The following is a 26,606-nucleotide window of genomic DNA, read 5'->3' on the forward strand; positions in this document are numbered from 1 at the left end:
ACTGCAAAACCCCCTACAATATACCCTATTTGGTGCCAAAGTAGGGTAAAACAATCAACAGTGTCCTATACAGCCGGCTACATTGTGATGTTATTGGAAGTGCGACTCGGACCCATGTGGGATTGTTCGAAAGTCCTGACACATTTTATTGGAAGGAGAAACTTTCCTTCTTTCAATACTGTGAAGGTATTTTTTTTTTCAAACATACCTTTTCTGGAAAGTACTGTAACACATTTAGAGCTGCAACAACAAGCTGATTAATCAATTAGTCCATCAACAAAAAGCAATTAGCTCTATTTTGATAACAGATTCATTATTTTTAGTAATCTTCCAAAAACAAGGGCAAACACTGAATCCACTTTCTTAAATGTGAGGATCTGAAGCCTTTGTATGTTATATATTGTAGAATAATTAATACCTTTTGGGTTTTGGACAGTTGGTCTAATAAAACAAACAATTTGAACACATCACCTGTGTTCAGTCACTACATCACTACAATGGGCACTATTTTCTGACATTTCAGACACAAAACGAAAATCAAGACAATAATCATAAAATAAACCGATAAAGACAATAATGATTAATTGAGCCCTAAACACAAGAATTTTCAGACACTCTAGAAACCTTTGGCATAATGCGCTGCCACAAAAATATTGGAATAAAGCAGTGGTCTCTACTTTGTCTATGTACTGTCAAAAACAGAGGACCTGCATTTCATAAACAGTGGAATTGTCCTTTGAGCAATAAGTGCAAATGTAATTAATACTTTCATCATGTGAGTTTTCCAGATATATAAACAGTACTGAAGCTTTAAAAATACTTCTAACAAAGTCTTTAAGCATACAAGCATTTATCTTGATCCATGTACGGTTCAAAACAGGACATCTCTTTGCACCTGACATTCACCATAACTCATCCTCTGGATGGACGACAGCTTAAGTCCAACTCATCTGTGCTAGACCATGAACTGACACACAGTGACGGTCAGTGAGGAAGCAAGAGAGCATAGGAAGATAGTGAACTGGTGGGCCCAAGGGCTGGTCCATGGTCAGTGCAATACAGTGGCCAGTAGAGGGCATCAGAACCCCGCATCAGTGTCGGGTGGTTCCTCCTTCAAACAAGCGTGCGCTGCATCCAGAGGGTGTTAATGGTTGTAGTACGCCTGTTGCAGAGTCTTTATCCAAAGCAGAATGAGTCAGACATTTTCTTGATGTAACTTGTGCCAAAGATTCATTCATAATTTACAACAGCTATACGGAAGTCCTCGTGTGCAGTTTTATGTACAAGAAGTTAGAAATTTGTATCTTAAACAAATGTTTTAAACATAAAGTTGATTTCTCCTTATGCTATTTTGGAATATCATCCATTTCTGCCTGCATTTTCTACATTACAATTACCAACATTCACATACAGTGTTCCTCTTTTCAGAATTGCTCTATTGTTAACTAATATTTTTTAATTCATATTATTAATAATACTTTGACATTGTGAGTTATGAAACTGCACTGATGATGTAAGAAATTCAGAGAAGACAAGAATATATTTGACCACATTTACCTTTAGGTGAAAAGGAACATAGTCCATATACTGGCATGAATTATGTATGTATAAAACTATGTGCATCCTCAGTTTTTTGATCAGTGTTTTGCATTGTACATTTCCAAGTGCATACAAATTTCCCGCAGCACTGCAGTATCTCCGTATTCTACCGCAGCCCCTCGCTCTCCCTGCCTCACTCTCCCTCCCCTATATCTCCTCTGTCACTCAACCTAACCTCTAAAGTCTTTCTAGGAAACACTTTTTCCAATCATGACAAACTGAATCCACGTTTTCGTTTTCAACTCTTCTCTGTCCGTCAAAGTTTCTGTAAAATCTCCAAAGCCACCTTTGCCCTTGGTTCATATTGTTCCAAAGCTACATCTTTTTATGTTTGATCACCTCTTCCTCCACTTCTTCTCACACGATCTGTGCTCCAAGCTCAGCATTTACTCTCATCCATCATCTAAATGTATTGTATACATGATTATTAAGAGTCAGTGTCTCTCCTTCCCTCCCTCTTCCTAACATGGGGAGGCACTCATGTGCATGTGTGTGTGATAGTGAGGTGGAGGTACAGGCGATGGCGGCATGGCCATGGGAAGAGCCTGGCCTTGGGGATGTGAGGAGTGCGACCTGGGCAGGGTGTGCGTGGAGGGGTAACCAGCAGACTGCGGGGGCATTTGGTAGCTCCCTGTGTAAGAAGACCCAGAAGGCGGGCTGCCCTGGCCGCCCTTTTGGGGGTTGCTTTTGGGCGGCGCTGGGGGTGCCTGGTTGAGCTGAATGGAGATGTCACTGGAGGCTATGGAGACACTACGGCCTCGCTTTGGCGGAGGCCAGGAGGATTCTGGGTGGAGGTACTGGCCACTGTAGTCACTGCTCTCGGACAGGCGGGGGCGGTAGAGTGCAGGGTGGGGGCGGTACATCTCTTCCTCTGCGTAGCGCTTCATAAACAGATAGACTGACATTACCCCGGCCCCCTGAGACAGTAAGTGAGAAGAGGAAGCATGAAGAAAGAGCAGGAAGAGATGTGGGGGAGATAAGATGCGACAGGGAGAGAGGGACTCAGTTACGTAAATAATTTGAGTTCAGAGACAAATACATTTTCATAGAAATAGTAACAAGTGATGTTGGGGAGATTTAAAGGTGGAGGTGGAGAGGTGGAAGCATGTGCTTTTGATTAATAAGGATTTAGAAAGATGGCGTTCTTTTAAGCTCATATAAGAGAGACTGAAAGGGAAGGGAAGGCAAAGAAGGAGATAAGGAGAGGTTAGAGGAGGGGAGGAGGTTAGTTCACACTGAACTGTCAACTGCAGCACATTAAGAGCAGTGTTGCTGCTGATGATGGCAAAGAGGCAGAGGGGGCGGAGGGGTGGCGGTGGGGGTGAGCAGAGGATTCATGTGAAAATGCACCATGCATGGATGCACACACGGACACACACAAACACACGTACACACACACACACACACACACACACAAACCCTGCAGTTCTGCATCATAAGCACTGATACCTCCCATTATATAGCCATCATCTTACCTGCTTGCACACTCGCCATGCAGTACTCTACGAACATACACACATGCACTCATTCTCCCATTCTCTTTCACATTTTTTTATAACTTACAGAGAGAGAGAGATAGGGAGAGAGAGGGAGAGAGAGAGGGAGAGAGAGAGGGAGGGAGAAAGGCCAGACTGACCTCTTTGAGTAAGAAGGAAGAGGCAGCGAAGGCGAAGGACCAGCCATAGTGGTAGTTGAAGAACTGCTCGGGCTCCCTAGGCCGGTTCATCACCTCATCATTAATACTGGAGATGTAGAGCACCAGGCCCACCACCAGACTGAGGCCTGCACACATCACATTAACAATGACAGTGAGTAAGAGAGGGAAAGAGTGTCTGATACAAGAGAGAGAGCGCGAGGAGGTCATTAAATAGCAATCCAGACAGCTGCACCAGTGTGGTGAGGGTTTAAGAGACAGAGACAGAGAGAGAGAGTGATGGGATGTGGAGTGACCACGCCAAGCAATTAGCCACCAAAATGCTAACATTAATAAAGAGACGGGAGGGAGACCAGAGAGAGAGAGAGTCATTATGTTACACAGCTCAGACAGATCGTGGTTATGGTTACTTGTTAATAAAGTGAACTTGTCCTGTCTTGTGTTTTAAGTCACTATGTTTAACCAAGGCATGATCTTTCCTGAACCTTAACCATAACCATAAGTTTTTTAAACTGACAAAAAAAGTCAGTTAAGGTTAAGTTGACGTTCTGAATGAACATTTTTTGACCTGGCAGGTATCGTCTATGAAGAAAAGAGTAACACCTGCACACTGATTTCAAACCCCAAATCCATTTATTTAAGTAGACAACATTCTGCAGTCAGATGCGGATTGGATCATAAAACATTCATTAAAACCTTTTCTCATTATGGTGATTAATAACATAATTCAGTGGCATATTTGCTGTTTCCTCTCAAAGCATATTTGCTGTTTGAAATTTGTAGTATATGTTTATGTAATTTCTAGGAGACAGGGTTGCCTGCAGATATCCATTAAAACTAAACTATTTTCTTCCTTCACTTATCCCAAGAGCAAAGTAGCTTTTAATTTAATTATCATATTGTAATGTCACATTTTGATTACTGTGTGAGCTTGCACATTTCTAATTAGGTTCTTCTTGAAAATCACAATTAAGATATGGTTTAAAAAAGAGAGAGAGATAAAGATGTGAAGGAGGTTAAAATGTGCCAGTGGCTCGAAACAGACCATTTAGTAAGAAGCATGAACTGTAAACTTTAGCGTGTTAAAGGACTCAGAATTATCATCAAATGGAAAACCAGAATTGGCTTTCTGGGTGAAAGAATGCCTCTTTTCACCCAGAAGCAACACATACAACATTTAAACGCCCCTTTCCTCCAAGAACACTCACCCTGCATTAGACATGTTAAATGCATGAGATACAACATATGGCCAACATTGAAGAATCAATATTCAAAGAAAGCCGCTTGCCGTAAGCAGCAAATATGAGTATTTTTAGCTTTCACTGCAACATTCAAATGTACCACAGGGCTGTCGAGCGGCTGTATCCTACACGTAAACGGCTTAAGTGGTTGTGCTGGCGATTTTAAAACTGAAAAATGTGGAAAATGCAGAAACCATGCTGCTGTCAGTCATGCAGTGGAAGTACATCTTTATCTCAATAAGTAACACCAGCATGCAAAGGAACACTAAGAGCAGGTGGAGGAAAAGAAAGTGTGCGTGTATGAGACAAAAGGGAGGAAAACTAGAGGTAAATCGTGTGTCACGTGCATATGCAAGATGTCTGTGGTGTGTCTAAGGGAGAAACAAAAAGTGTGAGAGAGAGACGGGGTACGAGAGCAATATCATCCTCTAGTCATCCTTGAGCAGCTGTGGCTGCATGCTGCTGCTGTGAATCCTGTAATATCAACCAGAACATGACCGACCCAAACTGCAATATTTACTAGAACACCGTGTCAGTCATGCCAGCAGAATGAGCTCTTATCACTCAGCGGACCACAAAAACCACCACATCCACAGTGACTCAGCCTACTGAAAGAATATACTCTGAATGAAGGAGAGTCTAGGAAAAGAGAGGAAGGACTGAGAGGGGGGAGAAATAGAGAAAGCAAAGAAAACTGAGAGGCTGGGTGAAGAAGAGACGGGGGAGGCAGAGGGAGGAGGGGTGTGAGTAGGGAGGGCAAGACAGGAAGGCAATGTTGAGAGAGAGAGGGGGTTAGTGCAGCAGAATATCTAACCGCTGAAAAGCAATTTGATACACTTGCCCCTTGTTGTCACCCTATTATCAAAATACCTCATAAAGTAAAACACTGCGATACTTCCAGCACAGGCTATAAACATTACATAACCCCATTACATAACACCTATTATTTTGCTCTACCCTTTATCAGCAAGTCCCTGCTACGGCAAGTTGGCGCTGTCGCGGCAGACTCTGTTTGATGCTCCTCTGAGCTCTGCAGCGCTGCTTCTTTCTCAAACACATCAAGTGAAACAGCCTTCAGAGAACAGGAGCTCCAATTTGGCTCCTGACTGTCTTTACTACACACACTGAGGGCAATAAATGGGAGCATTACTGCCACCTGCTGTTCAAGAAGGTTAACTACACTGATGCAGAAAACCAAGCTGAAACACCTGCTTTTGTTACTGTGGGAATATATTGCATGTATTTTTACAGGTGTACATCATATAAATACAAAGAAAGAATCACATAAAGCCTGTTTAATTCCAAAGTAATGCAAAGTCAAAAGAGAAAACTCTCCCCCTGCAGGAGTCTTTAAACCTGATCCAGTCACCTTTTCTGATGACAGCCTTCACACCTGCATCATACACTAAAAATAGCCTTGATGGAGTGTCTCCATGTGTGACAGAGGACACACCGGGCTACTGCAATCAATCACAGTGTGACAGTGGGACATGAGCAATGGGTCCCACCTGACAGGATGAAGAAGATGCCGGACACAAAGGCCAGGATGGTGCGCTGAGGCCGGATGTGTCCAATGTTACTGATGACAAAGGCCGTGAAGACAAAGAGCAGCGACACCATCGGGAAGGGTGTGGCTGTCCGCACCATCTCTGTAGGGAGGAGAGTTCACAGTGTTAAACACAGCAGTCTTTAAACTGCTGAGAAAGGTGAATGATAACGTCTCTGGAGCTTAAAAAGCCTTAGTTAATACATCAGAGGCAGTAAAGTCTATGATAGAAAGTATGCTCAGCTATGTGGAGATGCCTGGGGGTAATGTCTACCACCAAAACAGGGAGATGGCAAACAGCATTCTTTTCTTACATGGCATTATTTTTAGTAGAATAGTAGAATTGGTTTTGAAATATTGACATAGACATTTTAATTTATTTTTAGACATATCTTTGTTTATGAGGACGATCTGGCTCTTCTAAATCACTTCAATGTAGTTTTTTCTGATTACTGTTAAAGAACAAGTGTACAAAGGGCTGCTGCAGCTAACCATGCTTTTAATTATCGATTAATCTGACAATTATTTATTCGATTAAAGGTTTAGTCCATAAAACATCAGAGTCCATTAGAGTTTCCCAGAGACCAAGGTGACATATTCAGATATCTTGTTTTGTCCAACACACAGTCCAAAACCTAAAGACATTCAGTTTACTGTGATGTAAAAAAAAATGAAAACATCCTCACATTAAAGAAAATTTTGGCAATGTTTTTTCAAAAAGGACTCTAAATGATTAATCCATCCATCCATCATCAACCGCTTATCCTGTGTACACCCTGGTCAGGTCACCAGTCTAAATGATTAACTGATTGTCAAAATAGGTGCTTATTATTTATATTATATTTATTTATATAATTAATTTTACTGTTCATTAGCTAATAGTAGCAGCTCTAATATTATGTTCAATTTTCAGCACCCAAATCAATCAGCAGGGGCTCTCTGCAGTTACTCACAAATGCAGACTCACATATAGTAGATAATGTGCTGTTATATGTTTTACTTACTGAGAATATTTGCAGTGTTTTCGGTGGTGATCTCTATATCGGGTTCAGTGAAGTACTCTGACGCAACACATCTCCCGTTTTCTGCTCCTGAGAGGAAACACAGACACAGACACACGGGGGGGATACTGGGGTTTGCTTTTAGGATCAAAATCAATGATGCATGACGAAACAAAACCAAACCAAAAAAAAGCATGTGGGTCTGTTCAGTCCTGCTCACAGGTAACAATCATGTTTTGTGACAGCTATGATTCTAGAGGCCAGAAGCTCGCTTTCTCTTTCTTTTTTCCCTTGCTGCTCTCTCACTCAGCTGGTTTATTCTATCCATTTCTGTGTATTTGTCACTGTGATGATGTGGACACATGCAGACACATGCAGCGGCATTGTTTGGTGTGTGTGTGTCAGAAATGTGCATGTGTATCTGTCTTCTACAGTTGTCCTTTAATTTTTTGAATGTGAATGTTGTTGTAGCTTCCTACCAGCCACGAAGCAAACTCTCCAGAGGCCTGAATGCAGCGCCATCTTCACCTCCATGCTCTGGTTCTGCTGTAGGATGATGCCCTCCACCATGATCAGCCAGTAGTCTGTAGACACGGCCACCCCCACCAGCAGCAGCCCGCAGGCTCCAAACACTGTGGACAGGATGGTCAACGCACGGCTGCTGCACGAACTCATCTGGAGGGCGAAACCAGGGAGTTAAGAGTGTTAGAAAAGAAGGGGAATTACACATAAAAACTGCAGGGAGACATAAATGTAGGGACATTTGCAAGGGGTCGTGAAGGGAGGTCATTAAGGGCGAGGAAACACAGACAGACATGTGATGCACACACACGCAAACAGCTACTGGCTGTCTTCATGTCACGCCTTGTTATTGCTAAAGATGTGATAGTGATACATCCGGTGGCGACCAATCCTGTTAAGTCAGAGAGGAGCCATTGCAACAGATGATGACTTCACGGTAAACCTCAAGTCAAACAAGCATTTAAAAAACTGAGGGATAGATTGAAGAGACACACCACACATGCACACACAGATCAGGAAAGGGAGGAGAGGTCCTACGTGACTCAGACATTGTCTTTCTGTGACTTAGTTCTGGTTCACCAGGGAAAGAATTCACTGCATATCCTTTGAGCTGCTGCCTGTTTGCATTTGTGAGTTTTCATGCACGTGTGTGTGTGATTGTTCAGCCACTAGCCTCTGCTTAATTTGGGCCGCTGTTCAGTATCATCAACTTGACAAATAATGGAGAACCAATGCAATGGAAAACACGGAGCGGGGGTTGCTGTTTACTGTAATCACCCTCATTTAGTACAGCTTACCTGTCATTCCACCTCATATTTTCCTTTATAAAAGGTTAGCTTCACTTGTGCTTGATTATTTTCAAGTGTTGTGTTTGTATCTGAGTATAATGGACTTACTGTTTTATGCTAATTTACATGGTTTTCCATATATGGTATATACACTAGAGTTTTATGCTATGTTTTAATTTGTTTTGTTTTATCAGCTTACCCAGGTTTATACACCTGGTGGTCATTTAATTAGGCATTGCTAGCTGGAACTATAGGACCACCTTTCATTCTTTCAGCAGGAGCTTTGCCTATGATGATAGCATCTCGCAGTGGCTGCAAATTATTTTGTGGGTGCACGTCTGCTCTGAATATCACATTGTATCGGGCTCAAAAAAGCTCAAAGAGCCCAATTATGGCCATGAAGCAATGCGCCCGCTCTCCAACAAGGTGTAAACACACACTGACATTCAATCCTCAGCCATTCAAAACTGCAATAGTGGCCCAGTGAGTGGCTAGAAAACGTTTCCAACATCATTAAACATATTGTGCTGTTTACAGCCTGAACTGTGGACAAGAGGCAGCATGGAGCTTTTACACCAAAGTCTGACCCTCACTGTCACAAAGTAACTGATGTTTGTTGTAGCAGGAAATGTTTTTCGCTCCTCACTTGTCTGGTTTGGGCGATCATATAACTACTCAAGCTACACCCTCTTGTTCTTACGGTGGCTGACAGGAGTGAACACAGGCATGTTCTTCTGCTGATGTAACACAGCTGCTTCAGGTTTGAAAAGATGCGTGTTTGAGCTTTTTCCTCCTCTCGGTTGTGCTGAGCTGTTATTTGAATATTTGTGGCCTGCCTGTTTTACTGTCATTAATAAAATATTCACAATGCTGCGGCTGATCAGATCATTCTATGTAAACCCTCCAGGCCAATTATTCAAAGGCACATTATTCACATCTAACACTTAGTCTAACAGATGCTGAACTTGTGTACAATGTCAGTTTCTTCTGGAGTGACTATAGTAAAATATATCATGTTTTTGGTAACTAATTAAGTGAACATTGATAAATTATCAGGCATTTAAAATGCCTTTGTCAACAGAAAAATGAATGTCAATTTAATAACTAAAACATGAGAATCACTTTATTTCTATTCCGGTCTTCTTTCTTTTTCTGACAAACCTTTGAGTCTTTTAAGAGCAGAGTTATAATAGATACAGTAATTCTATTGGGGAATAAACTCTTAAAGATTAAGTTTGGCCTCATTTTATCTGGACAGCTATGGTGTGAGACGTGACCACTAAAGACGTTACTTCAGTTTCTATGCGTACCCTGGGATGAATAGAGATTCTTTTGTTGAACGAGGCGTATGTGTAAGAACAGAGCTGGCTGGTGGTAAAGGGTACACATCTGAGAAATCCCTCTGAGAAATGACAAGTCCGGGCATTTTAAGGCTAAAAGAAGCACAGGGAGCACAGAGTGAGTTACAACTGGGACATAAAGATATATCAGAGAAGAAGTACTACCAGCCAGTGAAAATCTGGTCGGACAAACAAAAGTTACAAGATTTACAAATTGCAGGATACAAATTGTCACAAATGGCGATTTGTATGAATATGAAAAAGTTTCACGTCGGTTCGATCTTGAATTTTCCTTCTTTTTTCCTCTTTAATCAGAGATTATGACTGGATTTTGAATCATACCTAAGTGGCTGTTGCTGCTGGTGACATTGGGGCTGGATGACAAGAGTTTGAGAGAGCGTGATAGAGAGTTTCAGGTAGTCTCTGTAAAATCAAAAAACAACTCACTGACTGGGGTGGGGTGGTGGGGTTCAGGAATGAACAATCACACCTTCCAGCAGATGGAGGATGTGTCAAAGTGGTCAGGAAGGAGTGTGAATCAACTGGAGTTGCAACACAACAGAAATGAGTGGTTGTGCCCGAGTGGCTCTTCCAGACTTGTTCAGCACCACGGACAGCACCCACATCTCACTCATACAGAACACAAAACCGCATCTGACAAGATGAAACACATCCTGCTGGTTTAGAATGGATTTGGACACAAATGAGGGGCACAAATTCATTTGCTACGTGTGTATTGTGTTCACATCAGCCATCAAAACCCTCTCAAGAGCTGTTGCAGCTTTTGGAGAAAAAGCCATTGTGGATTTGGGATTGAGATTGAGTGAAAAACTTCCGATTGCCTGTTGGATTTGTGATAACTATCCCATTTCAGCGCTCTGAGACAGGCCCCTCAGCTCCCTCACCCTTAAAGTAAGCCAATTGAATTGGTTAGATGGGCACCACAAGGGGGACAAAAGGTTTAATTCTCTCTAATCTGTCACAATCTACAGACTGACATCACCTCTAAGCCCCACAGGAAAGACAGACACCAAGAGAAAGAGGGAGTGATGGATAAGAGGAGAGGATGTGGAGAAAACATCAAGCAGCTAGAACAGAGAACTGAGAGAGGAGAGAGGAGGATGAAAGTATGTTCGGAGAAAGTATTTAAGGCAGGAACAGCATGCCTATATGAAACAGATATAGGTTAACACTAGGAAAGACCTTGGCCCAAAAAATGGAAGGAGTACCCAACATGGACGCGCACGGGGGGGATGCGCCTACACCTGTGCTAAACTAACCAACCTTGACTGTGCAGCGTCTCAAAATCTGCCTGAGACGACGATGAAATCACACAGTGGAAAATAAAATGACTTCATAACGAGTAAACGTGGATATCGTGACTCAGTGGGTGGGTTTTGTCATGATTTGTCAAAGCATTTCAGCTGCGCAGTCACACACACACACACACACACACACACACACACCCATCATTAACGCATCATTTTCACAGAGCCGAGCAGATAGTGAAACATTCAGTTCATATTTCTTGTAAACTACATGCGTGAAACACGGGATCCATGTCAGTACAGTACTGACTAAGTGATGTGCGCATCGGATTGTTTAGCCTCCCCCCACCCCCCTTACTGTCACACACACTCACACGCGGAGTTTGGAGACGATAAACAGAGCAGAGAACATGTGAGCCACTCACATGCCACACACAAAAAAGGGATGAAATGGAAAAGAAGCGAAAGCCTCGACTCTCAGGTAACATTAAACTGTGACGTTTTCTGAGCGCTCTCTCTCTCCCTCAAGATTAGCGGTTGTCTTTACGCTAAACAGACATGAGCACACGTTATGAATGCTGCTCTTTTCGCAGCTGCCGTCACACACACTTACACACAGATTTTAAAATGACTGAGTCAGGTTGAAAGGGCGTCATTGTCAAAATTACTGCCAAGGAGCACACAACTGTAGTTATTTAAAAGGGGAAAATACTCACCCTGCCACGAGAGTCGTGCGCACACGTCAGTAGCCAAGAAAGCTCACAGCAGGGAGGCTTGGTGGATTTTGGTCTCCCTCTCTCTCTTTCTCTCTCTCTCTCCCCTTCTCTCTCCCCCTCTCTCTCCTGTGTGTTTTCCCTTAAGTCCCCTTACCCATCCTCTAAACCCCTCACTCTCTCTTTCACTCAATCTGTCCCAGGCACTGCGGTGGATTGGTTCAGCAAGCTACTTTGGCTACAAAAGAGACATAGAGGGAGCAGGAGGGAGAAGCGCTGTACAGAGCGTGCGCGCGCGCGCGAGAGAGAGTGAGTGAGAGAGCGAGAGATAGCGAGTGAGTGAGAGAGAGTGAATTAGAGAGTGAGTGTGAGTTTTAGTGAGTGAGAGAGCGAGAGATTGTGGGTGAGTGAGAGAGAGAGATGCTTTGTATGATGCTTTGGAAATATTGTTGTTACACATTCATGCCAATAAAGCTATTTTGAATTGAATTGAATTGAATTGAGAGACAGAACGAGTGAGTGAGTGAGGGAGTGTGTGTGTGTGAGAGAGAGAGGGATTGTGAGTTAAAGAGTGAGAGAGTGAGTGTGTGAGTGAAAAAGAAAGCTTTCCTTGAAGCTTTGGCAGTACTGTTGTCTTGACATTTATGCTAATAAAGCGAAATTCAAATTGAGAAAGAGAGTGAGATAGTGAGTGAGTGAGTGAAAGAGTGAGTTAGAGTTAGAGTGAGTAATTTTTATTGTGTGTCTATGAGTCTCAAACTGTTGAGAGTATGAAAACTGTTTTCATTAGTACTGTCTTCCTAACTTACACTGATACGGTGCTGTGTAAAGTTTGATTGATTCCTTGTCTCTTTTCTTACATGTTTAAATTATTTTAATTGTGAACCTCCTAAGCTTACAACTTGCTTTGGCAACACTGTACCTAATTATAATTACGCCAGTAAAGCAAAATAAAAACAAAAAAGTCAAGAGAGGTAGAAAGATGAGACAATGAGTTTGATTTGAAGTGTGGAGGCAATGCATTACACAGATTTACAGTATTTACAGTAAAGAATCAAGTATAAGATCACCTCTCCAAGTAGCTATAGTTCATTCAAGATTGTTTAGACACTTAAAGTGCAGATAAGTACCAGTAAATTGGCACAGCTAGTAACCTCTCTCTCTTTCTTTCTCACTTCATCCCTCTCCTCCTCTTCCTCTTGTCCCCTCCTCCTTTGTCTCCTGTGGTCCATGTCCCTTGGTCTATTTTTAGCTGGCTGGTGGAGTAATCCTTTATTTTTAGTAACGATATCAATAGTCTACAGCACACTCTGACCTCAGGGCATGAGCGAGAGAAAGGGAGAGAGAGGGAGGAGGACGGGTGGGAATGAGAGATCGAGGCGAGATAGAAAGAGAAGAGAGATAGAGGTAGAGGAGGCAGCAGTGAAGAAGAGGGATGGTATTATGTCACAGTGACAGTGAATGATGGACTGCACGCACAACTCCGACCAGAGAGTGCTCCAGGTTCAGTTACACAAAGGCAGATACTGTCAAGGTTGGAGTAAAGGTTGTGGTGAGGAGTTTCAAATCAGGCAGTCGACAGGCAACATCAGCTGTACATCATGTAAAAAAACACAGTGGCAGTTTCAGAAAAGTGGCATCAGATATTTAATTTTCTTTAAAATACCATACAAAAACCCCTCAGTACAGTGCTGTAGGTTAAAAACACATCACAGACTGTAAAAGAGTCTCATCTGCCTGTGCTACTTTAAGTTTGTCATCACAGGAGTCAATATGAAACATAAAAGCCACATTTCTTGACATGATTATTTGCATTTCATTTAGAATTATAACAACACAAAGAACATCAGGCTGTGTTTTATCTTCAAAATTGGGATGAAATCTTTTGAAAATAAACAACTGAATCTGTTGAAATCTGTCCAGAAAAATATGAGAAAACGTAGCTCAGGTAGGATTCCCCTCCATCTCATCTCTCTCACACTTTCACTGCCTGAACTCCGTCAATAGAGAATATAAACTGAGTGTAAAACAAATCATAATATTGACACAGAGGCCAAGACAAGACAAGATACACATATCAACGGACAGCAGTGTCGGGGCACATCAGAGCGATAATCGCAACAACAGTAAATTCTGACAATATGATTTATATAGAATGACACAGTAAAGCATTTACAGGGCAGCACTGACAGAAAAGACAGAAGAAGAAGAGATGAAGGGCAGAGAAGAAGAGAGGGAGGTAGAGAGTGAAATGGGAAGTTGATGAGATTTTAATGTGAAGGTCAACTTGTTATAACTGTGATCTCTATGGGGATATTAGTCCCATTATGATGCTGGAGGGGATGGAGTGGGGAGGGAGGGGGTCAAGGTGAGCAGGGCTGAAGAGGAGGGTGAGGCATCTTCAGAAGAGGAGGTTGGAGTGAAATTGAGATGCCTGAGTGGTGGTTTTGTTGGTTCGACAACTACAGCACCACAGTAAATACAGGGGTCAGCATCTTCTGTGTGTGTAAGAGTGTGTGTGAGTGTATACACATGCTTGAGATTGCACTTTTGAGTGAGTGAGTATGTGTGAACGTGATGGAGAAGGAGTGAGCGTGACAGAGAGGCGTGTGAAGACAAAGCGAGAGGCTGTGTATGTTTGTTTCTCAGCGGCTTCGCACAAAAAAACCCAAAACAGAATGAAACAGTTCTCGTTTCATGATTTTTTTTTTTCAGTAAGTTTATTTGGATGTTCTTTTTCCAGCACATGAAAACAGATGTTAACTCAACAGATACATAAATCATCTATTGTATTATCTGTTATTGATTGTATCAGCTATGGTGTTGAAGAACTGTGTATTGTGACATTTGACTTTCACTCAAACTGAGCAAAGGCAATAAGATGAACTGCTCTGACCTTTCACAGTTGGCCACTATTACACACACTACTACACACGCAGTTAAAGCAAATCTGCACGATTTTGCTCCTCTGGATGAGAAATGGTAACAATTATCATTTTGCTGACACAGATTATAAACATAAAAAATCATAAAGATGTTTTAAGCAAAAATCAAACTGCTTCCTGTGTGAACCAGCTGGTTTATGAGATAAGAACACTGAAATGTGATTATTAAACTGTATGTTTGCAGCCACCTACCCTGCTCAGATAATGTTTAATGACAGCTCTGCTATTATCTTTCCATGTATTGAACAGTCTCAGTGAGCCTCACTTTTAATTACGCCTAATCAATGCTGTGATTGCGTCATTACACAGCAATAAGCTTTATGGTATACACCACAAAAATAATAATAAGTACGTGTCCCTGTATAAGCTTTTCGCTTCAGCTGGAGAAAACATCATTAAAAGGCATATTTTATAAGACTACAAAAGCATATTTCATTGCAGTTGTAGGAGGTCATTAAGGAGCAGTATACTGTATTTTGTGGTTAGGCCTAATTCCTTGTCAGCTTGTCCAAGAATTAAAGAGAAAAGAATCACGTGTGAATAAAAAGAAATGATGCAGCCTAAACTGCGGCAGTAATGTGAGGACTTCCTACCAGTGATAATAGAATCAGGCAGAGTGGGCATGAGCTGCAGGGCAGCACTGTAACCTACATTAACTGTCACATTAACTGCGCCCGCTGCATTGTTTCAGCATCTCCGTGGGTCATCTGAGGTCACTTGCGTGACGTTACACTGAGAGGTCTAGCCTCTTCCACAGGATTCCAGTCTAATAGAAAAAAAGGCTACTGGCACTGTTTGCGTCATAGTCACACACTCAGAGTGAGATAAATATTTAGAAAGACACATTACAGTGCTTCTGATGCTGAATTACTTTACTGTGTATAAACGCAATGTTCCACTGGAATATATCTGCAAGAAACATTTTTATTCATCTGTATGAACTGCAAAATGTCAAAGAGACTTCTTTGTCTATGTGGCCTGTATAGCTCTATGAAAAAAACCCTGACTTGGAAATGTAATTGTTTCGTAAGATACCACTTCTCACAACACAAGAAGATTCTAATCAAAGTAATGGAAAAAGTTTTAAATAAACTGATTGTAAAGTTATCCAGGTATATTTTCTTGGATAATCTAAGCTAGTGTGTCAAAGCAATTCATTCTAAAAACATTGCATGCAAAGAGATTCATTTATCTGGTTCATTACTCTTATGTCAAGTTACGGAATGTCTTACAAAAAACTCTAAGATGGAAATCTACAGTAGAATACCGGCTTTGTTTGTATCGCTGCAACATATTCTGTGACTATCAAGATAAAGTACATACATCAAAGAGAGTGCATGAATATAAAGGTGTCTTGGCATTTTCATGTAAACGTCAGAATTTGATTATGAGAGGTGTCTTTAATACTGCTAGTTCTCATGTTCAAATTCTTTGTTATAAAACAACTATTAAGGAGGCTAATTTGGGTGCACTGTTTGGAGCAGGTTTGGAAGTCATTTTCAAACAGCAGTCAGAGGCGAGGGGGCAAAGTCTGGGTTTAGGAAGGAGAAGCCCAGGAAGTCTTCCTGGTTCATAGCCGCTAGTATATCCGGGTCAGAGGGAGTGAGCGCTGATGGAGCCGCTGTGAAGAACTTGTCGAAATTTTCACCTTTTTTCCCACCCTAATGTAGAAGAAGAAGAGAAGATTAGCACGCATATTCACACATTTGTGTTTGATGCTGATTGTACATCATCGTCCTCCTCTGCATCACTTTTTCTCACCCACACCCTCCTTTTCTCTCTAGAGAGCTCTCTACCACACCTACTGCAGGACGAAAGCTCCTCATGTTTTTTTTCCTGCTCCTTAACAGCGTATGACAACCTTTCTGTTAGATGATATGAATCTCATTTAACTAATGGGCCTGGCCTTTAACCCCTGAGCATACTCAGCTCACTCAAGGCACACCTCACCATTGGCCAGAGGGGCCGCAAACCGGCATGTGGCAGGCTAATGATGACATACATTTGCATATGGGAGGAGTAGGCAGGACCCCAATGTCAGAAGGTCCTGTCTGTTATGACTGGACTATCTGTTCCCAGGCAGCCCATCTCTAGGAACCAGCAGAGGCGATGAAAAAGAGAAAAGAGGGCCATTTGAACAGAGAAAAGAAGGGGGATGAAATGGCCAACACAGTGTGGACAGCTGAGAGAGGAAGCATGCAAGGAAATGAGGGAAAGCGTGGGAGTTTGAGAGAGAGGAGACAGATGGAAGAAAGTGATAGCTTCATTTCCCTAAAAGTGTCCTCTGAGAGACAGACAGAAAGAGAAAGGAAGAGAGGGGGAGGAGAGTGACAAGAAAAGCAAGACAGAAAGAAAGAAAGAAAGAAAGAAAGATAGTAGCAAGTCTGCAGAGTCTGTAGTCCATCTGTTCAACTGACAGTTCTGGGTTTGAAGGGCGCCTGGATCTCCAGTCTCTCCAGACGGTCCCAATCAAGCCAGCGGAAGAACGGATGCTCCCTGATCTCTCTTTCTGCATCCTCTCCTCCACCCAGACGCTTGGCCGGGTGCTTCGTCAGGAACTGCGGGAAAATTGAGAAAAAGTAGGGGAAAATTGGGAAAAGATTAGAAAAATATTATGGTAATCATAGGATAAAGGTGAATGATTTCTGTTTGTTCTACAATGTACATGGTAAGCTTAGGTGTATATTTAAATATAATTGAATATGAATGGATTTAAAATTAAATACTATAAGTAATTAAATTTTATTTTTCTGATGTACTTATGCGTATATATTGAGTGTGAGTTTTGAAGGTATAGTTCAAAAAGTACATGTATTCACTTTCTTGTGAACAAAATGTGAGAAGATGGATACCATTCTCACATCTCTATGCTAAGTATGAACCAGCAGCATGTTAGCTTAGCTTAGCATAAAGACTTGAAACAGGGGGAAACAGCTGGCCTGGCTCTGTCCAAAGGAAACAAAAAAGGTAATAAAGCTAAAAAATTAACACATTACATACAAGTGTAAAAATCACAATTTGTAGTTTTAAGGGGATTTATGTGGGGGAATATATTTTGGCAACAAGACTTAAGGAAGTCACTGAGCCCATCCGCAAGCAGAAGTTGCAGTAGTTAAACAACCAAGATATAAAGTGTTAATTAATAATCGTCAGAGGTTCTGGCAGGAGGATTTTGTTCTTCAGACAGAGTCAGGCTAGCTATTTCCCCCTGTTTAAAGCCTTTATGCTAGGCTAAGCTAATGGCCGCTGGCTCTAGCATCATATTCAACAGACAAATATGAGAGTGGTATCAATCTTCTCATCCAACTCTCTGCAAGAAAGCAAATAAGTGGATTTCCTAAAATGTTGAACTATTACTTTAAGTAGTCAACAATGTGCATGGCTAAGCTTCGTTCAATTTTATTATATTATATTATATCTCATATATTTAAATATATGTTAGAAATGTAATATGATGTAAAATGCAATATAATTGGCATTTATCTCAATTGTGCTAAACCAGTTATATGAGTAAGAAAATTAATAGTGACTTACTCCCTTGCAGATAGCAACAGCTTCACGAGAGAGACTTTTTGGGTATGAGACACTCTGCTCCATGATGGACTGAAACAGCTCCTCCTCGTCAATACCATCAAATGGTGGCTAGAAGAAAAAGATAGAGAGAGAAGGAAAAAAGACAGTAACTATTAGGACCTGCAAGCAAACTGAAATCAAATATATTGAAATTAAAGTTCTTTTGAAATTCTTTTGAAGTGATTACAAAGGACAAGTACTGGAGTGACTGTGCACACGGATTTACTGTCAGGATTAAGTGTTACCTGTCCTGCAAGCATTTCATACAGCAGTACTCCATAGGACCACCAGTCTACTGCTTTATCATAGGGCTGATATGCCACAATCTGAAAAGGATGGAGAGAAACGAAAAGGAGATAAAGGGGAAGAATGGCAGCACAAAGATAAGAATGTAAAATGAAGACAGGGAAAGTGAGAGAAAGCGTAGCGGTTGCTCGGATGAAATGCAGCTATCAGAGACAGCCAGAGTGAAAAGCAGAGAGAGAGAAAGAGTATGGCATTAGGGAGGGTAAATGTATGAATGAGCTCAGAAATAATGCTACACATGGCTTTGGATTTGTTTACGTGTGTCTGTTTGTTGTGGGGTGGGGTGGGGGGGCATAAGGGAACAATTCCCAGCCCCTGGGGAAATATATTGTGTCTCTTCCAAATGGCAGATGCAGGAGAATCAATGGGTGTTTACATAAGAGAGTCAATACCCAGGGGTTCCATAGCAAGTTTCAAAATATCAAAGATGTGCACAACAGTCACATCTCTCTACTGCCTGTCTACAAACCAAACACTCCTTCACACTTTCTCTCAATTTATTTTGTTTATGATGACTTAACAGATGACAGACGCACACACATACATATCGCAAACAATTTGCAAGGTAAACGTTATACAACATACAGTTATGATAGTTTTCATTCCAAAGGTGTCAAGCAAAACCACCTCCGCTGTTTTCAGGCTGAAATTTGCATCGTCGTCATCAATGAAATCCTTTTGACATTCTTCATTTAGTTTTCATTGATTTTTGTTAATCACCTTAGGTTATACTTCTCAATTGCAGTAACAGAAAGACCAAACTGGTATTACAAGGTCTCTGAAGGACAATCGCAATTTCTATGCAACGTTCTTGTAGCACAAGCACACCCTGCTGCTGCTAATTGAATCATGTGAAGTTAATTATTCAAAAATGCTGACAAGGTCAGAGAGGACGGAGGAGATGAGAGGAGCTGCAGTGAAGCAACTCGCCGTCTCACAGCACTGCAAAACAGGTCAAGCAACTGAAGAGGGGAAGACAGGGGTGAAATGAGGGGAAATGAGGGATCTAGGGAACAAATGAAGGAAGTTCCAAAGGTAGTTTGGACCAGAAAGTGAGAGCAGGGGTCAGTGTACCTCAGGGGCGATGTAGTCGGGGGTTCCACAGAAGGTGCGCGTGGTGTCGCCCTCGAACATGCCCTCCCTGCACATCCCAAAGTCAGCTATCTTTATGTGGCCCTCGCTGTCAAGCAGCACATTATCCAGCTTTAGATCCCTGAGAAAGACAGAGATAGATCACACAGGCATGAATCATTTTGATAGACAGCATCTTTATAAAAGTCATTAGCTCCAAAAGACATGATAAATCTGTGTCACATCTGTGCTGCAGCCAAACCAGGCCATGTTAGATGAGCAGCCCACTTCTTTACCTGTATATGATGCCTTTGCTGTGGAGGAAGAAGAGGCCGATCGCTATCTCCGCTGCATAAAACCTGGAGGGAGAGAGAAGGGAGGGGTTGGGGGCCACTCACTACTGGTTGCTTTATCTTTCAGAAAACTGGCCAAGGTTTTCGGCGAGGAGAGAGGGAAAGGAGCTCTAATGGGTGATGAAAGGGAGCGAAACCAAATAGATGAAAGGCGGAGAAGTGAAGAAAGAGAGCTGGAAATGAGCAACAGGGTAAAAATTAGTTTTAGATGATATATCAAAGATTATTGATTAGATGAACAGCCAGGGGGAGGGAAGATGTATAAGACAAGATGAGATAAGTGGGAGGAGAAAGTCTGGGGGGGGGGGGGGGGGGGGGGGGGGGCTGGTACTTGAGTTGATGATTTTTTATGAGTCACCAGGTATAATGAATAAAGCGAAGAGATGAGTGTATATGTAAAGGAGCAGAGAATAAAAGAAAGGCAGGAAATGAGACGCTGTTGATGAGGACTGAGATTAAAGGTAAAAGAAGGAACTTCTTGACTACATACGCTGCATGAGGCTCTTTGAACTTGCCAACTATCTGAATGTGAAACATCAGGTCTCCTCCGTTGACATATTCCATCACGTAATACAGGCGGTCCTGCAGAAACAAAACAGACGCAAGATGGACACACACTCTCCGTACATAATCACCTCTAGTCCAAATTAAAAAGCAATCTGTTAAAACCTCTCCTCCAGGACCAAGGACCTTGTTAAAGAAAGCAAGCTAATTATTTAATTTATTAACCGAAATTCTCAGTCAACCTGGACTGAAACAACTCCTCTGAGGGCTAGGCAGCCAAAATGTCAGGCTGGTTTATGGACACTTTAATGAAAATGATGTGGTTCATTTAAGGCCCAATATACCTACACACACACACACACACACACACACACACACACACACACACACACACATACACACCTCAGTCTGGAAGGCACAGTAGAGCGATGTGAGGAAGTGAGGGCGAGAGGAAAGCGCCAGAACCCTCCTCTCTACCAGGGCGCTCTCTGTGTCCTCGTCCTGGAAAAGAACGTCTTTCTTCAACACTTTCACAGCAAACAGACGCTCACTGCCTCGCTCCTCTGCCAGCAGCACCTGTACAGACACACATTACTGTAACAACAAATCCCAAGAATTTTAAAGGAGCTACTGCACGTCTTTAAACTGCCGAGGCCACTAAATAAATACAATGCTTATTTATACACAGCTCTACACCAAGTGTCTGGCATGGCGAAAAGAAGAGAATGATGCTAGCAATGCATTCAAATTCAACCTTGGTTCAAATTCTCGAATGCATCTCTCACTCAAGCTTCATTTCTAACTCTAGATAGAATTATGCGTGTGCTGTACCTCTGCCAGTAGTGTACTTTTTTTTAGGTCATTGTGTTGTGAGTGACAAGCCGTTCAAGTTGGGAGAAAGTGAGTTCTGCTGTTTTAATAAAATTGCGTGCTTTTTAGGCACATTTGCAAACTTCTGGTAGATTTTGTGCATGAAATGAAGTGTCATACTCAGTGCCTATTATTAAAATGCATATACTGGTAAGAAAGTAAAATAGTGTAAGGGAAAAAATGTATCACATTACTTGAGCAAGTTCAGTTATGTGCACATTTACACCGACATGGTGAAATAACTGAAGCAATGTTTAATTAAAGCTGTTCTATGCCTGAAGATTACAAGACACGTTAATGTCATAAATGAAAAGGCACAGCGGCTCTCATGTTTTTATCAGACATTAAAAACACATTCCGCAGCTCCCACTCCTGTGAAATTGGCTGCTGGCGGGTTGCTTTAATGATGCTGTAATTTTCTACAATGAGAGTCACATGACCCAGGTTTTTACTGTGCTTCACGGCAAAGATATGGTCAAGAGCACTGCAAAGTTCTGACAACAACACTGTTTAAAATTGTCTGGCCACCCTAATGGTCACTGGCGAGGATTTCATTTTACTTTCAAATAGTTGGGAGTAGTACAGAAAATTACACGGTTTCATTTTTCAGAAATCAATGGGACTACACAAAGGTGCTTGTGTGTGCGTGTACTGTGTGTGTGTGCTATTGATGAACTGCCAGTCACTGAGAGAAATCCTGATGTTCTCTGATATCGTGTCTCCTGCTCATCCCCGTGTTCTCAAACTAACTCACATCAAAATGGATCACCCTTCTGAACATTACAAAATTCTACTAACACAGTCACGTGTACTCTTCCCCCTCATTATCCCATTTCCTTTTGGTCATTTTGTCACTTTGTGCTGCACAGTGATCCTTCCCTCTTTCTCTTTATCCCTATGTGTCTCTTTCTCACTTCTCCTCACTCAGCAGCCCCGGGGTCTGTCTCTCCTTTCTTGGGTCGTTTTTTTTCTTCTCACATCTTACGTAAGTGGAGTCTATTTCTCCTGTCCTCTGTAGACTCTCCTCTGACAGTTATGAAACAGCACAGGGGGATTTCATTTGAGGAAGAAGGACTCAAAACTCCATTCTCTTCATTATACCTCATCTACTGGGGAATTAAAGAGAAAATGAGAGAGCAGAGGCTCCCTTGAAATGAAAACCTCCAGGTGGACCCACTGCCTTTGTGGCACATAGGAAGCCAGCCAGCCTGAGCTCACGACTGCTGACAGCACTAAAGAATCTTAAGGGTTAAAGGAATAATTTGGCAGGAGAAGGAGAGACAATGAGCATATTAGTAAGAAAGGGATTTTTTTTTCTTTCTTTCTTGCTCTGCCCAGAAGCTGCTGTATGAAATGCCACTTGAAGGTCAAGTCCATCAATAGAAGAAATCATTTAAAGCCAGGAATAATCGTTGTTGTTTTAAGCATGAATGGCCTCTTTCATAGCACTTACAGCTGTTGGATCAGAGGTGCTGATTGTGCGTAGAAAAGATGACATTTTGTCTCGGTGGCTGCTGTGTTTACCTTGCCAAAGCTGCCTTTGCCCAGCACCATGATAAAGTTGAAGTCATGGAGGCCCACTTTGACTTTGGCAGGGCCTGGGGTGTGGACAGGTGGACAGGACGGCACAGGGTTTGAGGACAGGGCCGCAGGGAACACTTCAGACAGCGGGACAGGTATTGCTTGAGGCAGAGAGGGTGTTGGAGCGTCTGGCTGAGGCTCCTGGAAAATCACAGTGGGAGGATTGAGAGATGAATTCTAAACACCAGACAAAACCAAACTCCTTCCCACCCCTAGTTTTGGAATACAGTCAGGCAGAACAATCCTGCACCCTGGTGGAGACAGAGTGTAATAGAGAAGGGAGGGGACTCATTGTAATTTATTATCTAATTATTTAGCCACAACACCAGACATAAATCTTCCAGTTTTTTTTTTCCAGTCTCAGATAGAATTGTAAGCCAAGGGACAGTTCAAGATCCTGACCCAGTGTGAGCAGTCACAGCTGTTCTTTATTAGATGTAGGTAATTATAAGCTGATAAAGGTTATGCCAAGGCTTTAGAATAAATGGACATTAGCATGGTAAAAAATAAAGGGCTGCTCCGCTCTGGTGAATACAGGGATACAGTTTTCACTCTCGCTTTTTGTTCACCATGAGGACCGACTGATGACTTTTTGGCTGGAGCAAGTTTCCTACCTGCAGATCTGGGTCTGGCACGGGAATGTTGTAGTATTCTCCCTCGTCTTGGGCCAGCAGTTTGAACCAGCCGCTGATAGGGCGCCTGAAGATCTCACTCACTCCGAATGACAACGCTCCCATGAAATCATTCCTAGACGTGCGGTCCCAGTCCCAGACCTCCACAGACAGTCTCCTGTCCCACTGGTGACCACGCACTGAGCTGGAGAGACGAATGCAAAAACTCAAAATCACTGGGGACAGTTAGCTCACTGTGTAACCAACACAAGAATGCGCAAAGACAAATTATTGTTTTTCTTAAATTTTCACGTTCATGGTATTTTCTGAACTTTCTGAAAAATGCAAACACAACTGTATTAAAGGGTAAAATTTTAACACTGGTTATGCACAACAAGCAGCATATATTCAAGGCCCATCAACCTTCTTTTCTCTGTCTTTTTTATGACACTGTAATTCAAATATCTGGGTCATCTTATTTTACCTAAAGCACATTCACAAAGCAAGTTCACAAGGACTCACAAGGTGAAACTCTCATTCCAGACGGGATTGAGTGTTGAGCGGATGGTCTTGGTCTTCTGCTTGCTGTGGCTCTTTGGGTCTGGAATCAATTTGAGTTTAACATACGGGTCTGACAGGCCATTTGGATCCATAGGCATCAGGTTACGAGCCTCCCGCACTGGAGAGAAAGTATAGAAAGGACACCGGGAGAAATCCTTCATTACTTGTGTAATCCTACTTTTTGTTTTAAAAAAAACACTTCCCATAATCCAGCGGGTCCTCTCACCTGTGACAAACACATCCTCCTTCTCTCCTCTGATAGTAAGGTGGATCCTCCCTCTCTTCTCTGTGTGGTCTTGGCCACAGAGACTGGGAACACTGGTCTCGCACCGTCGATGGACGTTCATGTCACAACCTCACAGTAGAAAGATACACAAGTATGAACAAACACCTGCACTATAGAAAAGATATAAATTAGATCACAAAAAATAAATAACAACATAATAAAATAAAAAACGCTTTATAAGGGCATCCAGGTGGCCTACTGGTTAAGGCGCATACCACATAACTGCAATGTCCACGGTTTGATTCCCAGACCTTTGTTGCATGTCATACCCATCTCTCTCTCCATGACTCCTGTCTATTTCTACACTGACTCTCAAATGCCAAAAAAAAAATGTAGACATACACGCACATTATGTTTTTTTCACTTTAGGATTTTTGATATCACATCGACTTATATTTATTCCCCATAGACTTACCCCAACTTTAACCATAACCACTTTTTGCCTAACCCAAACCTGGAACCTAACCTTGAAGGAACTGTTCTACATTTTCTTCTCGAGAGTGAGTTAAGAAGACTGATACAACTGTCATGCCTTACTTGTAGTTTTAAGTCTAATCCCAGCAGCCCATTTGCTGACTGGAAAAGGGGGGAAAATACTAGCCTGCCCCTGTCTGAAGAAAGCAAAATTCCCCTATCAGCAACCATAATAAACACCTTATATCACATTTGTTCATGGAGTACAAAAGCCAACAAGTGTAAAAATGACAAGTTGTGGTTTTACAGGAGGGTTATGTGCACTACTTCCTAGCCAGGCATAGTCACTTCTCATCTAACTCAAAAGTAAATAAGAGGACTTCCCAAACCTACACACAACCCAGTCAACTCTAGATTTTGGAGGCTAATTTTGTCGTAGCCATCTTTTTTTCCCCAGCTGGCAGGTGAGTCCTAATAATGTGCCTGTGTAAAACGATTTTTATACCTACAACATAATTATTACAAGAACACACACGCAGATGTATTACACTGTTAAATGTGGTGAAACTCACAGGTACATTTCATGCCCTGGTGTATGAGGCCGTACAGCAACGAGCCACAGTGGTCGCAGAAGGTGGGACTGGAGTACGTCTGGAGCTTAAATGTGTGTCGACTCTTCAGGTCCTGAAATACAACAGAAACACTCTGCATTGAGAACTAACACGCGCGCACACACACACATCTGCAGCGTGACCATGGAAGGAACTGTGAACACACACACATTTACACACATACATACAGAGTATGATTAGTGGAGTGATGTTGAGTGGGGTATTCATGGACAAGCCAATTAGATTTCTCCACTGGGAGAGGACATATAAATGAGAGTGCATCTAGGCAAGGCTCTGTGTGAGTGTATGTGTATGCTGCGCAGAGAGGGATGAATCATTTTTATCTCTCTTCAGCTCATCAGACCCCACCACCGCTCTCCATACACCACCTTCTCCCAAACTGTTTTCCCTCCCTCGTCCCTCTGAGCCGCTATTTAAAAACACCTCCTCTTTCCCTCTGTGTGTGTGTTCCTTTTACGCTCTCATCCTTTTTCACTCAAACACACACACTCTCTCTCACACACACACACACACACTCACTCTCTCTCTCTCTCTCACACACACACACACACACATTCCCCTTGACCTCATTTCTGAGGCAGTTTATGTGGCTGGCAGAAAAGAAAATGTGAAGAAAAGACAAATCTCCCTGAAATCCTCAAAATGCCACAGAGAGGAAGACTGAGCAGTCTTGTGCCCCCCCCCCCCCCCGTAATTCTCCCTCTTATCAGTCCCTCCCACCCTCCACCTGTATCTCCCCCACTCTCTATCTCCAACTCCCTGCATCTCCGAGGCCTTGTAGGATGGCATGACATGAGCAGACGTCACAGATGGGACAAGGCTGCGTGATGTGAAGGATGTATGGATTGACGGATGAGTCATACGTAAGTGAAGGTGGCAACGAGCGGATGGCTAAACATAATGATGACGGGGTAAATCTTAAATGGACTAAAATGGAAAACAAGAGAGTAACAGTGAAAGCAATGCAATGATACGACGACAGATCTGCTCACATCTGGTTTCGGGCCGGCCACAGAGCCAGGACAGGTGAAGGTCACAAACTCGTGACATCTTTTGTGGACCACGAAACTGCAAACTAGAGGAAAGAAAGAGAAAAATATCCTCAAAAGTGAATCCGTCACACTGAGAAAATAATCTAAGATTAAATACAGCGGAAAAAGACAATAACACCGGGTTTATCTTTACCTTGACATTGGAATCCCTGTTTGCCGATTCCCCTGAGTGAAA

General features: G+C 42.3%; 2 protein-coding genes across 10 annotated transcripts in view; both read right to left on the reverse strand.

The window, feature by feature from the left end:
* Positions 1–2,060: 2,060 nt before the first annotated feature.
* cacng7b (calcium channel, voltage-dependent, gamma subunit 7b) lies at positions 2,061–7,716 on the reverse strand. Of its 2 annotated transcripts, XM_046045745.1 has the most exons (6): positions 7,521–7,716; positions 7,045–7,131; positions 6,003–6,143; positions 3,236–3,381; positions 2,285–2,516; positions 2,061–2,119 (listed from the first exon to the last, which is right to left on the reverse strand). In XM_046045745.1, the coding sequence occupies exons 1-6, from the start codon at positions 7,714–7,716 to the stop codon at positions 2,061–2,063; spliced, it is 861 nt and encodes a 286-aa protein (XP_045901701.1). The 2 variants fall into 2 exon arrangements, with proteins under 2 accessions (XP_045901701.1, XP_045901700.1); XM_046045744.1 differs by having other exon boundaries at positions 2,061–2,516.
* Positions 7,717–14,382: 6,666 nt separating this feature from the next.
* The window catches only part of prkcg (protein kinase C, gamma), a 31,667-nt gene continuing 19,443 nt past the window's right edge, over positions 14,383–26,606 (reverse strand). For 7 of the 8 annotated variants that reach the window (XM_046045852.1, XM_046045854.1, XM_046045853.1 and 4 more), the window contains 15 exons: positions 26,565–26,596; positions 26,372–26,454; positions 25,320–25,431; positions 24,274–24,402; positions 24,009–24,165; positions 23,490–23,691; positions 22,819–23,016; positions 20,827–21,000; positions 20,411–20,502; positions 19,864–19,926; positions 19,571–19,709; positions 18,436–18,516; positions 18,152–18,259; positions 17,035–17,175; positions 14,383–16,278 (listed from right to left, as the gene is read on the reverse strand). In XM_046045852.1, coding sequence (XP_045901808.1) covers positions 16,117–16,278; positions 17,035–17,175; positions 18,152–18,259; positions 18,436–18,516; positions 19,571–19,709; positions 19,864–19,926; positions 20,411–20,502; positions 20,827–21,000; positions 22,819–23,016; positions 23,490–23,691; positions 24,009–24,165; positions 24,274–24,402; positions 25,320–25,431; positions 26,372–26,454; positions 26,565–26,596 — 1,873 coding nt within the window. In that variant the 3' untranslated portion in view covers positions 14,383–16,116. The remainder of the gene's footprint in view (positions 16,279–17,034; positions 17,176–18,151; positions 18,260–18,435; positions 18,517–19,570; positions 19,710–19,863; positions 19,927–20,410; positions 20,503–20,826; positions 21,001–22,818; positions 23,017–23,489; positions 23,692–24,008; positions 24,166–24,273; positions 24,403–25,319; positions 25,432–26,371; positions 26,455–26,564; positions 26,597–26,606) is intronic. The other variant, XM_046045850.1, reaches the window with a different exon arrangement.

The sequence above is a fragment of the Micropterus dolomieu genome, linkage group LG03, assembly GCF_021292245.1.
Source record: "Micropterus dolomieu isolate WLL.071019.BEF.003 ecotype Adirondacks linkage group LG03, ASM2129224v1, whole genome shotgun sequence".
NCBI lineage: Eukaryota > Metazoa > Chordata > Actinopteri > Centrarchiformes > Centrarchidae > Micropterus > Micropterus dolomieu.

Excerpts from the sequence above, each read along its gene's own strand:
- cacng7b (XM_046045744.1), bottom strand. The coding sequence starts at position 7,716 with ATGAGTTCGTGCAGCAGCCGTGCGTTGACCATCCTGTCCACAGTGTTT. Across the intron at positions 6,144-7,044 it reads AAACACTGCAAATATTCTCA|AGATGGTGCGGACAGCCACA; the intron begins GTAAGTAAAACA and ends TCCTCCCTACAG. Across the intron at positions 3,382-6,002 it reads CATCTTCTTCATCCTGTCAG|GCCTCAGTCTGGTGGTGGGC; the intron begins GTGGGACCCATT and ends TGATGTGTGCAG.